At 49.2% G+C, this 13,757-nt stretch overlaps 1 protein-coding gene and 1 long non-coding RNA gene across 4 annotated transcripts in view; one reads left to right on the top strand and one right to left on the bottom strand.

Moving 5' to 3' along the window:
* Positions 1 to 13,757, top strand: part of C2H1orf94 (chromosome 2 C1orf94 homolog) — a 49,772-nt gene that overhangs the window by 22,582 nt on the left and 13,433 nt on the right. For both annotated transcript variants that reach the window (XM_006987441.4, XM_076565094.1), the window contains exons 2-4: positions 3,429 to 4,117; positions 8,111 to 8,371; positions 9,581 to 9,756. In XM_006987441.4, coding sequence (XP_006987503.3) covers positions 3,429 to 4,117; positions 8,111 to 8,371; positions 9,581 to 9,756 — 1,126 coding nt within the window. The remainder of the gene's footprint in view (positions 1 to 3,428; positions 4,118 to 8,110; positions 8,372 to 9,580; positions 9,757 to 13,757) is intronic.
* LOC121827368 (uncharacterized) lies at positions 6,657 to 13,567 on the bottom strand. 2 transcript variants are annotated; one of them, XR_006069634.2, is made up of 3 exons: positions 13,471 to 13,567; positions 10,076 to 10,349; positions 6,657 to 7,227 (listed from the first exon to the last, which is right to left on the bottom strand). It is a non-coding gene; the product is annotated as an uncharacterized LOC121827368 (long non-coding RNA). The 2 variants fall into 2 exon arrangements; XR_013049334.1 differs by lacking the exon at positions 6,657 to 7,227 and having other exon boundaries at positions 10,059 to 10,349.

Here is a 13,757-nt window from a genome sequence, read left to right as displayed (position 1 = left end):
CAAAGCTCAGGCAGGAGCTGGGGGACTTTGATGGGGGAACACTCCAGAAAGAAGGCTGGCTAAGACTGGAGGAGTGGGTACAGGAAGTGGACCAGCTGTGTTCCCCCACATCAGCTTCCTCCCTAACATGGTGACAAGGTCCTCCGTATTTCAAAGGGAAACCATTTCTATCTGTGAAGTGGGAATGATGCTGTCAGGTGTCCAGGGGTGTGGAAGGATCAAGTGTGGGCATGGATGCTGATACCAGGCCTCCCTTGTGGCTTTTGGTAGATTCATAATCAATGATGCCTCGAGTAGCCTTTGTGGCAGGTACCTGGAGAGCTCACAAGCCAGAGTGGGCAACTCTATTTTAGGTACAGTGTTTTCTTCTAACTTTTTAACAACCCCTTCGGCCTTGGCAGAGTATCCAGAGGGGAATGAGCTGAATGACCTGGGATTAAATTGTTCTTGGTGCCCACAGCAGTTTGGTGGTGATGGCAGACTGTGTAAAGGGGGGCTGGGGTGCCTTTTTTACAGATACAACCACTGATAAAAAACAGGATCGTCTGGCTTGCTATGTACCAGGCTTGCACTAAGCCCTTGCCTAACTTACCTACTTTACAATCTCTTCACAGTCTAACCCTGAGAAGAGAGCATGGCCTTAACTTGACAGGTGCAAGAAAACAAGGCTTATACAGGAGCTAAGGGTCAGCACAGGAATTCCCACTCAGCACCCACTGGTTCTTTCCCATCGCCTGCCTTCCAGGCTGGGAATGATGGGAGTATCAGTTGGATGTCAAGTAGGGACCACGATGGGGGTCTTTTGACACACAGACCTCAAGGTCTTTTAGAAGGTGTTTTTGTGGAGGACTTAAGGGATGACTTAGTCATTCAAGTACTCGCCTTGAAGTGTGGGAGCCGAAATTCAATTCTCAGAACCCACACGAAAGTGGTGACATGGTGGTATGTACTTGTAACCCCATCCCTAGGGAGATCGAGACTGGAGGACTGCTGGGGCTTACTGGCCAACTGGTTGATGAACTGGAGGTCAGTGAGAGACCCTGTGAGTGATGTCCCTGAGGAAGATAACTGAAGTTGACCTCTGGCTTCAACACGTATACTAGCACACATTAATTTACCACATATAAACACACACACACACACACACACACACACACACACACACACACACACACACACACATACACACACACACACACACAGAGAGAGAGAGAGAGAGAGAGAGAGAGAGAGAGACACTGGGACAAAAGCAGCTGCTTTCCTGCCACTTGGCACTTTTGAAGGTTCAGTGGTGACTCTGTATGTGTGTGTGTGTAACCCAGAAACCAAATACAGACACCAGCAGACTGACAAGAGTGATGGCCCCAGGGTTCTGCTTCCAGCCTTCCTTGTGATTGGCACGTACAGCCTAAGAAGGAACTGGTCTGTTGTGCCCTCTTCCCACCTCTCTTCCTCCTTCAGCTGGGTTAGTTTTAAAGGAAACCCCAGACATAACTGATCTATACATATTTAGCATGTAGCTCTGATCTGAGAGACAAGGGCTGCTTTTCTTTGTTGTTTAAGTGTGCCCACAAGGCCATGCTCACAGTGTTAAAAAAGTAAGCATCCTTGGGGTGAGGCTAATTCATAAAAGCTATTGGCATTTGGCTTTGCAAGGCAGTGGTGGGGGTGGGGTAGGGAGAGCAAAAACTGGTCCTTCAAGTGACTGGTTCCTAGGACTTGAGACTCACCGGATTCCTTGAAAGGAGGAGGAGGAGGAACGGAAACTTGGGGCGTCCTCTTTACTCTGATTGTTCCAGGGGCACGCGGTGAGAGTAGGGCCTATTTATAGCCCTAAGTCTAGACATGGGAAGGAGGCAAAGGGAAGGGGGTATTCGAGAGGGCCAGGGAGAGGGAGAGGAGAGTGTGAAGGAAAGAGAAATTGAGAGTAGGAAGTGGGTCTTCCCCTGTGGACTGTCAAAGGCAGGCTCTGCCCCCACCCCTGCTTCTGAGTGAAGTGTGAGGCCACCTGTTTCTGTGCACGTCTGTGTGCATCGAGGTGTGTGTGTGTGTGTGTGTGTGTGTGTGTGTGTGTGTGTGTGTGTGTGAGAGAGAGAGAGAGAGAGAGAGAGAGAGAGAGAGAGAGAGAGAGAGAGAGAGCATGTGTGTGTGTGTTCACAAGCCAACAGCACTACCAGGAAAGCAGGGACACCCCCTGAACACTGTTTTGGGTATTCTTGTGCCCTCTTAGTGGGTAGTGGGTTGTCAGACAGACAGACAGGGTCACACAGATTCAAAGTGACTCTGGTTTACCCACGGTGAAGCTGCAGCAGCTGAGCCCCATTCCTGCATCCCTTCTACGTTTTCCCTCTGCCTCTTAACCATCTTTCTTCTTTGTGTGCCACGAGAGGCTGCTGAGCAAGTTTCCAGGATGTTCCAGGCACAGGCAATGCTACCTACCCCTCCCAGAAACCCTTTCACGTATGCATAGTAGGTACTTCTAAACTGGGGGACCCTGGCTCCCCTGGGAATGCAGTGGAGGAAGGTGCCCCCTCACCAAGGTTGCTGCTGGGTAGTTGGGAGGGCAGGCTTATCACTTTCTCCCTCACCCGAGGAGAACCAGTAACCAGGAGCTAGGACTTCATCGGCTCACCAAGCACCATCAAGCTGACGGAGTCTAGATCATTAATGGTCATCAGGGACAGGGGGGTAGGAGACAGGCGACAGGGAGAGTCTTATGAACCTGTTCAAGGTCCGACCAAGTGCTGCTGTCATCCACAATAATATTCCAGTTCAGATGCCATGACCCTGTCAGAGACCACGACAGCAAGGGTAGATACAGATATCCAGATGGTCACACTGTGGAACGCAGGGTTCAGGGTCCGGTCAGACTGAGCCTGAGCTATGCAGACATTAAGAGCTGACAGGTGTATGACCCTTGTGACAGGGTGCCTGCACTGTTAAAACACCCCTCTGTGATATTCCTGGGAATCACACTAGGATATCAGAGTATCTGAGATGCTGACCCACTTGCTCAGGGTCACACAGATTAAAAGTGACAGAGGCAGGTGTGAACCTTACTGTACACTCCGCCATCCTCCAAGAGGGGACTGGCTGTATTATATTCCTGGAGACTTCTTCAGGCTCTGGATTTTATTCATTGAACAGCTTAGTCATAGCCAGCCCCTTTGTTGCTGGGCAAATTTCCCCAGTGCACCGTCTCTCTGCTGTTTGTTGTCTTGGGGCCTAAGGAGGAGGGGACAGACATCTTCAGCACCATAGCCTAGTGGGTGATGTTGGCTTTGTGTCCACCTGGCCCATTTTTCCCTCTGGAGAAAGCAACAGGTTTTTCTCATTAGGAAACACGTTTTCAACAGGCTGTGAACCCACCTTCCCCGAGGCCTGCCTCCTGCTGTACTAAGTCCCCCGTGTCTTTGAACCTTTTGCAGAGCTCTGGAGCTGAGCAGTGGCAAGGATGAGATCTCCCTGCTGGTGGAGCAGGAGTTCTTGAGTCTCACCAAAGAACATCTCATCTTGGTTCAGGAGAGCTCCGGGGAGCTGGCAACACCTATTGTCACTTCCCAGGGGACCCGAGAGCTAGCTTCTTGCTTTCTTGTGCCTCCTCTGGGGACAGACAGCACTGAATACCCAGGATCCCCTATAACGGCTGGTGACAAGCTTCAGGAGCAGAAGCTGTCCATGCCCATCATCAGTAGCAGACAGGACTGTGATTCGGCCATGTCTACAGTCACAGGCATCCTGCATGCCGCCAAGATCAAGAGCGTCAAGGGATCTAAAGACAAGAGCCACAACCTGGGTGCCTCTAATTCAGAGATCAGCAAGCTCCTGGCCCAGTTCCCGCTGAAGTCTACCGAAATGTCCAAGGCCCCCGACAACAAGATGGTGCTGGAAGAGACCAAGGTCATTAAGGATTTCCTGCAGAATAGCATGTTCAATGGCTCCGGACCCCGGGAGCCCATGGGGCTGGGTCCATTCCTGCTGCTGCCACCACCACCTCCTTCCGCACCCGCTGACAAGCTCTCTGAGTTCTGTCCTCCGAAAAGGCAGCTCCCAGTGTTTGCCAAGATCTGCTCCAAGACTGAAGCTGACCCCACTCTTGAGGGCCACCATTGGATTGGTGAGTGGGCCGGGGAGCAAGGAAGTACAGGGCTTTTCGGGGATCAGGAAAGCTGATCAAGGCCATGGTGCATCCTGATGCAAAGCAAAACAACACAGTGTCTCTAGGTGTGTGTGTGTGTGTGTGTGTGTGTGTGTGTGTGCGTGTGCGTGTGCGTGTGCGTGTGCGTGTGCGTGTGCGTGTGTGTGTGTGTGTGTGTGTTGCATACATACGTGTATGTCTGGAGGCCAGAGGTGTCAGGTGACTTCTGCGGCTCTCCATCTTACTTCATGAGATAGGGTCTTCTACTCACCTAACACATAGCCCACTGACTCAGCTAGAGTAGCTGGCCGGCCAGTGGGTTCCAGAGAGCTTGACTGCCTCCTCAGCACCAGGACTGCAGACAGGCATCACCACATGCAGCCTTTTATACAGAAACTGGGAATCCAAACCTATGCTCTCAGGCTGCTGTGACAGGCATTTCACTAGCTTAGCGTCTTTCTGGGCCCTGGAAGAGGTGTAATTTCTGACTTTACTAGGTACCCAGAGCATGCTGGAGGAAGTATTTACCTTATAAGGAAAGATCCCAGCCTGGGGTCTAGGCTAGAAGAGAAAATTGATTGGCAGCTGTGGATACTTCACCTCTGATGGAGGCACCCACCCTGGTCATCAGGACTGGTCCACTCTCTCTAGGGCTTGAGTTATCCAGGCATGGTTCAAACTGTTGGTCCTGGGATTTGTTCTCTGGGACTCCAGAGGCTTAGCTAAGTATATTTCCAACAATTGAATGAGGACTCCACAGTCTTCCCAGGACACTCAGCCCCCTCCCAGTGCTCCAGACTCCTCCCTGGGTTTCTGCATTGTGTATGCTCCCATGGCAGAGCCATTTGCCCGAAGTCCTCAGTTACTAGGAGAATAGATTCTATTCATGCCAACCGAAAGAAAGGTCACCCCCCCCCCCCAGGCTGAAGTGTGAGGGTTAACTGACAGTGGCTGCATGGGAGGCCTCAGATCCACTCCTTTGAGAAACAAGAACAAGGTGACTTTCCAGAGCATTCTACATTCTGGAGCACTTGTGGGACCCCAGGAAATCAGAGCTGAGATGACGAGCTGGACTCTGCCCAGCAGGCCTGGAGGAGTCACAGGGCTTTGGAATGATGGCCGTGGGTGGGAGGAGCTTGACCTCCCCCCCTACCCTCCCATGGAGGGAAATACTCACCCTCTCCTTCTAGAGGTACTCTTCATGTTCCTTGCTGAAGGGGCTGCAGATTAGCAGTGTCTTGTCCATTTCCCCTCCCCACACTCCGAAACCTGCACAAACCTGTGGGCAAGGTGTGTCAGAGGGAGCTTTGCGTAGGGTGAGTGCATTCCTCAGGGAAAGCACAGGGGCAGCACATCTGAGGAATGCCTGCGTGTAGATTGGTGAGTGTGCTTGTCGTGTGTGTCTATATAATTATGAGGCAGGGGGTGAGATAGGCATGTATGTGTGCGTGTGTGTGTGTGTGTGTGTGTGTGTGAGAGAGAGAGAGAGAGAGAGAGAGAGAGAGAGAGAGAGAGAGAGAGAGTCCAGATGTCCAGATGTCAGGGGTCTTGCAGATGTTCAAGGGACTGAGTGTAGATGTGCGAGAGGCTGCAAATATGCCAGTCTCTGGGGAAATGACTATTATTAGTGGGTATGTTATTTCAGCATTCTAGCTGGGGGCTAAACTCAGCAACCAGAGGAACTCCTGGAAGAGACTCTGGGGACATGTTCTGCTAAAATTGTCACCGTCTCCTAAATTGGCCCTGGCTAGAGCAATGCTTTCCTTTGCTAGGAAGGTAAGGTCCAGGTCCATGCGGAGGCTCTCGAGGCTGCTGGGCTGGATTTTAGGGAGTCCATGATATGGTGGGATCACGACCACTGCCATAGGTAACAAATGAAGCACAGGGCCTCAGAGCCAGCTAGTACCAGAGCTCCCAGGTGCCTGCAGCCTGTCCAGAGCAGCTCAGAGCCATCCCCCTGCACATGGGCTTCTTAGCCAAGCTCTGCAGAGGCTTTCAGAGACAGCCAGTCTGAGGAAGGAGTGAAGGGCAGAGGGCAAAGCCCACTTTCTGCTCTTAACAGAGAAATGCCTTAATAATAATTATGTCCACATGTGAGTATATGCATTATATAATATATAGTATAACATGTTTATACACATGTGAGTATGTGTATATATTATACAATAATAACTTATGTGTATACACATATGAGTATGTATATTAATTATATAATATATAATATAACTTACGTGTATACACATGTGGGTATATGTATACATATTATATAACATCTAATATAACTTAAGTGTATACACATTTATAAAGCTGTCTCTCTAGTCCTTGGTCCCAGGAACCCCTCAAACACCCAGTCCATAGATGCTCAAGAGTCTTATGCACAATGGCATACCACCTACCCACTCCCTCCTGCATACTGTAAACATCTATTGATACTGATGGTGCCTGATCCAGTGTAAACGCTGTGTAAATGGTGGTTACAGTGTATGGTCTAGGGAATAATGACAAGAAATTCCATGTGTTTTCAGTAAGAACGCAATTCTTTCTTAGACTGTTTTCCATTCACTGCTCCACACACAAACACTTCATTTTTGAAGAAAGCATGACAAAGCTGAGGGAAATGTGGGCGAGAGCTCTGTGGAGATGTCACGGGTGTCATCAGGTGTCAGAATGTCCTTCTGCAAGGGATGGATGCTTGGTGCATGTGCAGTCAGACCAGAGTCTGACACCCATTGAGTCCCTTCTGTAATTCCAGTCATTTATGATGACTCACTTTGTCCCTGTGATGTTTTTGGTGTTTGTCTGTAGTTGCTCAGGCCTGTGACACCTTCCTGATAGCCCCAATGAGGGTCTTACTAAACCTTTCTTTCTTGGTTGAAGGATCCTCTCCGACAGACAAGATCCCAGCCAGTGTCTTCTCCCATTCTGTCTCTTTGTCACCTCATGGTGCCCATCTGCCTTGTCCTGGAGCTATTTCTGGGCACATCTCCCTCTTCTTTGTGTGAGCTCCTGCAGGGCAGCCTGGCTCTGACTCATCACTTTGTCCCCAGTACTCAGGGCAAGGCCTGGTGCTGATGGGAGAGCTGAATCACCTGTGGGAATCACAGCAGAGGTGAAGTTCATGATAAGGGACTAAGCAGCATGGCTCAACTGTGTGTTCTGTAGGGATATGTGTTTCCTTCCCTAAGCCAGGTGCTCCCTCATGGCCAGACCACATTCAAGCTACCTCATATCCTTAGCCTGGCACTACAGATGGAAAGAAAGACGTAAGAGAGGGAGGGAAAAGTGGGGGAAGAAAGAAAAAGAGAAGGGAGGGAGGAAAGGAAGAATGAAAATGAATGGCCAGCCATAGTGGTGCACACCTTTAATTTCAGCACTCAGGAGACAGAGACAAGCAGGTCCCTGTGACCTTAAGGCCCTGGTCTACATAGTGGGTCAACCAGGGCTACACAGTAAGGCCATGTCTAAGAAGAAAAAAAAAAGAAAAAGACATGGGTAGATGGATAGGTGAATGGATAAACAAATGGATAGATGAATGGATGAGTGGATAGATAGATGAATGGATGAGTGCATAGACAGATGAGTGGATGAATGAATGGATAGGTAGATGAACAGATAGATGAATAAAAGAATAAGTGGCTGGCTGGATAAACCAATGAACAGATGAATGGACTGATGAGTGAATGGAAAGATGGATGGATAAGGATGGCTGGCTGGCTGGCTGAGTTAGGTGGGTGAATGGATTAATGGGCAGATGGATCAGTAGACAGGTGGATGGAGAGATGACTGTATAAGACAGGGAGGTCGGAACGGGCAGCAATCAGAGGAGACTTCCGCATGAGCCTGGGTATGCACCTGACTGAAACACATTCCTTCGTATGGCCTGGACCTCAGTATGAGCTATGGGCTGCAAGAAAACAATCCACAAAAAGTTTTGCTTCTCAGAGGCTTTGACTCAGTTTACTCTTTCTGTAGAACGAACCCCTGGTACCAAAGAGCTGACCAAAGGTCGAGAGAGCCTCTTTCTCAGCCAGTGGCCCCAGAGCCGGAAGGACACCTGTGGTGAGGAGGGTCACAGTGATGCAATGGGCACCATCTCAGTGACTCTGCCAACCAAGAAGCCTGTGTGGCCGGCTGAGAAGAACCTGCTCTACGAGATTTTTGGGGCCACTAAGAACCCTGGTGGGCAGCTGAGGCTTCGAAGCAAAGTGGATATGGATGGGCTGGATCTGAAATGTAAGTGAACCTTCCCTGGGTGGGTACCCAGAAACTATCATAGATCCAGGCAGGGGTACCTCATTCTGTCCGTGGGCATGTCACTATTTTCCCATGGGCGTCAGGATTTTTAACTCCATAAAATGGAGGAAATGATTTTCTCCCAGCATCCCCTATGGGAATCCAGTTGCTAGAGGAATATAATTGGTTTTCAGAGATTCCACAGGCACAAACAACAACTGATGTGGTCCATAGCCCCAACCTGAGATATATTACAGCTTCTCAGTTTGCCCAGGCCACAGAGAAATCCATGCTTTGTATTATTTCCACATTGAGATTATCCACAGCCTGGCCTGGCTTCCTCTCCTTTGCTCTCTCCTACAACTGCTTCAGTCATAAAGGCAAAACCCTTTCCAAACACAAACAAATTAACAAAAAAGGATGCCATGGAGGGCCTTATTTCTGATTCCATAGTCCATGGATGTCTCTGTAGAAAAGAAGAATCCAGTATTCATGCACAGTAACAGTTAAACCGAACCTCATGCTTTAGAACTCAGTATTAAGTTAGCCCACACTGAACTATTTCGTGCTTTTAAATGCTCAGGAAATCACTGAGAGCTAGAGAGATGGCTCAGTGGTTAAGGGTGCTTATTGCTCTTCCAAAGGACCAGAGTTCCGTCCCCAGCACCCACTTTGGGTGACTCACAAGCTTCAGGGGGTCTGACACCTGTCCTCTTTACACACAGGACATATACATACACATAAAGGAAGATGAAAATTAATCTTTAAAATATTAGGAAGCCACTGCTATATAGAGACAACAGCCTGCACAAAGTTTCTAGTGTTGCTCAGTATCCAGCCCTGGCCGGGGTGGTTTTAATCACTAGAGGGAAACCCTTGGCAACAGCTTTGCATTTGTTTGTATAAAGCTGGAATTCGGCTTTGCAAGTAGGTGAAACACAGCCTTTGCAATGTGGTTTCTTGCATACCTTGCGCACCAGCCTCATTTACCAGTGAGTAATGGAGAGAGAAGCCATTCCTTCCAAATGAGCAAGCGGTGCACTAATGATGGTTGCCTGGAGTTAGAAACCTCCTGGACTTGGAAGGACCCTATTGGAGTTTAAAGGATGTGACCCTGAGAGCGTGCATCCTGGGTGGTTATATCACAGAAGGCATCCAGCCTCTCCCTGCTGCAGGCACTGAGCTGCTTTCCCATGCTGTGCCTTTCAGTTAACCCACCGACAACAGTGCCGGACAAGAACAACATTAAGTATGCTGGGAATGTTTTTGCCCCACGTTTCACCACAGCCTTGACCTCGACCACCCTGAACCAGCCTCTCTGGCTCAATCTGAACTGTCCACCTCCACCCGTGTTCTCCAGCCACTCTACCTTCCCTCAGTATCAGGTAAGTTGGTGGCTCTGGCTCCCCAGTGGAGCCTGCTGTGCCAAGAGCCTTGGGGCTCCCCTTGAACACCATCCCTAACCATAGGTCACCTGAGAACAAGAGTGTACAATGTCCACCTGTGGACCTCTGCTGCTATTTTCCTTGTAACCACAATGACTCACCACTTGGTACACACACACACACACACACACACTTATGTGCTCACACACATGCATACCATGCATGTACACATGCTCTTGGGATCCCATCTGAAAGGGAGTTAGAAGTACCATACAAGGGGATAGGGTAGAATTCTAGCAGGGTTTGAAATTTTGCTCACGGAGCTTATTTATGCAGGGAAAATGTAGTTTCTTCATTTTGTCCACTTAACTTAATATCCCTTAAGAGCCATGGCCCACTTGGTAGAAGGAAGAAAGAATCAAATAAATGTCCACTCTAGTTTAAGCCTTTGTCCGATCCAATAACTTAACAGTCCCCTTAGGTAGCGCTCTGTGGTTTCAGGAGAGGTGCTCAGCATCCAAGATTTCCCCAGCTTCAGTTCCCACTCCTGGTTCTTCTCTGTCATGTCCCATAGTTCCTCCAGGAAGCCAGGTCTGGAAGGGAGAAATGGAGAAGAAATTTGTGTCACACTTCACTTGTCCTCCTCCATGTTCCTTCTGCTCGGAGCCAGTGCCGTTTCTCTGTTTACCACAGAGCAAGAAGTGTATGCTTAGTGTAAGCGGGGAGCCTCTCTACTCTAAGGACTCCCTGAGCTGATGCCCCTGCATCTCCATCTTAAAGGAGCTTAGCAAAGGACCAGTCTCTATTTTGTTCTCAACTTTTTCAGAAAGAATGAATCTGCACTTCCCCACCCCACACAGGATGAGGTGGAGATCATCCAGTGGAAATCACAGGGCATCATCTTCACATTAGTAATAACTTCTTCACACAGTCTCGAGAGAAGCATCTGGGTCATTAATTCATGGCTTCCTTCACTGGCATTCTTAGCCCCTTGCAATTTGGGGCTTGCCTAATCCCCATTCATTTATTCACCTACTCATTGGCCGACTCATTTTTATTTATTTATTCATGTTTCTTAAGTAATCTTAAAGACCTCTGCTATGGGCTTACTTCAGGCTGAGCATTGCACTAGGTGAGGGCACTCAAAGGTGATGAAGAGGCTTGGAGTCCAGTGCAAGTTCGGGAGCAAATCAAAGATGAGGGGGATACACTCAAAACCAAACACAACTGCATGCTTTCTATGGTGGGAAGTCACTCTTGCTGAACACATGCCCCAAGATCACAGTGTCGGGCTGCACTGCAATGCTCCACCAACTTGGCTTTCTCAAGTGAATAAGGTTTGGATATATTTTTCTGAGCATAAAGCCTGTCCTGTGTCTTCAGAGACACAGGTGTTCATATTGTATGGCTGACTGTGACTTTCCTACAGAAGGAGGGAAACTGAGTCAGCACCTCTGGTTGGCAAGTTTCTAGAAGCAGAGGGTACTTTCTTGTACATCAAAAGATAGATTTTTCTGTAACATGCATTGGAAGTTCAGCTCAGTCTAGTGTCTTAGGCAGCTGGATCCCCAGGCTCATTCTGAAGCATTCTCTGACTGCTGCTTATTTGGGTCTTTCTGCTTTATGTATCCATCTCTCTGTCCACTTGACTACTCATCCATATTCCTATCCATCCATTCATCTACCATTTGTCTACTTATCTTTACCCATCCATCCATCCATCCATCCATACATACATACATACATACATCTATCCATCCATCCATCCATCCATCCATCCACTCATCCATCCATCATCCACTCATCCATCCATCCATCTATCCATCCATCCATCAACTCATCCATCATCCACTCATCCATCCATCCATCCATCCATCCATCCATCCATCCATCCATCCATCCATCCACTCATCCATCCATCCATTCATCCATCTATCCATCTATCTATCCATTTATCCACTTCTGCAAAAAAGTGATGCCCTGGCCTGGCTGGGAGGACCTACTAGATTCTGTGAGACAATTCAGGCAGTGAGTGGGCCCAACTGAAATTGGCCATGAAGGAGCTGACCCTCCCAGATGGTGGCCAAAGACAGCATCTCTGCTTTCTCATAGTGTCTCACAATCTCCTAGTGCTTGCTTTGAGAGAACTGGTCGGGAAGCCTGATACAGCCGAGAAGGCAAATCTGGAAACCAGAAGATGGGTGAGGGGGCTCTGCAGAATCTGCACTGTGTGGCCTCGGGCAAGTTCCTTAACTTCCCCAGTTTGTCTGGAGGAGAGCCAGGCTTATCATAATTACGGCAGCCACAGAGACCGATTTGGTTATAAGGATTAATTGAGCCCAAGCACGGGGAAGGACTCTCAAAATCCCCAGTGTGACACAGATGTTCATTGCATTAATATTCAGTTAAGGCCCTCCAAGAAAAGGGGGTCAGGGAGTTCAGTAGACCTTGAGGGGGCAGAGAGAACAGGGGACGAGTCTATCACAGTCAGTTCCACACAGGGCCGAAGGAATAAAGATGAGGCCCCCAAATCCAATTTACTCAGAGCGCCATGGTAGAGAGACTCAGGGATAGGAAGACAAGGTTCCTAACACGGAGCATGAGCATCTTCAGATGAAGAAGGGAAGCCATGTGGGGAAAGGCCGTGGCCTCAAGCGAAGAGGAGTGAATGCTTATTCGCCCCTGCTCGTTCACGATTTTCCAAAGCTGAAATTCTAACAACTGCAAAGGTCCCTAGAGTCAGGCAGTCTTTCCCATACTAATGAACGAGGCAACATCTCTTACAGGGAGGGGGCAGGGCTGGCCAGCTCTGTGCCCTCCATTGGCCCCAGTGTGGCCTAGTGCAGAACAGGTGGTGGTGGTGGATGGCTGCCTGGTGTCTGCAGTCCTGGGAGAGGTGGCAGTTAAGCTTGTCAATGGAGTAGAAAGGAAGCAGCAGCAGAAGGTCCCTTAGCAACCTGCCCAGAGGCCTTGTGGCTCAGCGAAGGCCAGGAATGAGCAAGGTCATTCCTTTGGCAGGACTTCTCTGGCCAGGTCCATACCAGGATGGGGTGGTAGGGACTGGGCTGGTTGGCCGAACCGGTTACAGAACTTTAAGCAATAGGGCACGAGGGGTGGGTGGGGTGGTTCATAGACTGGCTTCAGGCAAGGATGGTGGAAGTGGGAGGGGCCAAAACAGGAAGGAAGGTCTCAAGTGTCTGTGCTTAGTGACAGAGGACCCGCAGGGCTCTCTGATGGGATGTGTGATTCTCAGAGACTTGGAAGCTGGAACAGGAAGATCTGAGAGGCTTCTGGGGTAACTCCCCATCAGAGATCCTGGAGCCCTTCATGAAGAGCAAAGGACATCATCAGAAGCATGGTGTCCACTCACTATCACCATTTTGGTGATTGACACAAATCCAGAACACAGACAGCACTTTGGGATGAAGGATGCTCTGGAAAGATGTCCTGGGCTGAGAGGTGCATTGGGCTTTGAGCATTATGTTGGGTGCAGAGTGTCCAGCTTTTTAGCATCTCTGGCCACACTGGATGAAGAAGAGTTGCCTAGAGCCACACATTAAAGCTAGGGGTGCACAACCCACGGCCCATGGGTTTGCAGGAGCAAACGTGTTTACTTTACATGACATTGTGATAAGACGTTCATGCCCTAGAATCATTCTATCATTACAAAAGAGTTGCAAAACAATCTCAGGATAATGTTTTAAGTAAGCTTACCATTTTTATGTTAGGCTGCATTCATAGCTTTCCTGGTCCCCATGTGGGGACCCAAAGGGCTAGGGTGGGGCACCCTTGTGATGTAGATAATGACTGGGTGGACAGTTGGAGGGGTCATGGGTTGGCCCACCCTTTGTAACATTTCGGCTAGATGTGTGAGTTTTGTGTCTCTATGAACACATGATATCCCAGGCCCCACCCTTAGTCAGAGCTGTAAGTAAAATTTCCATCCCCTTGGGCTAAGCTGCCAGAGATCCTAGAGGGAGGGGCCAGTGGGGGATGATGGA

Source organism: Peromyscus maniculatus, chromosome 2, assembly GCF_049852395.1.
Source record: "Peromyscus maniculatus bairdii isolate BWxNUB_F1_BW_parent chromosome 2, HU_Pman_BW_mat_3.1, whole genome shotgun sequence".
Classification (NCBI taxonomy): Eukaryota; Metazoa; Chordata; class Mammalia; order Rodentia; family Cricetidae; genus Peromyscus; species Peromyscus maniculatus.
This window is presented reverse-complemented; position numbering and strand designations above follow the sequence as displayed.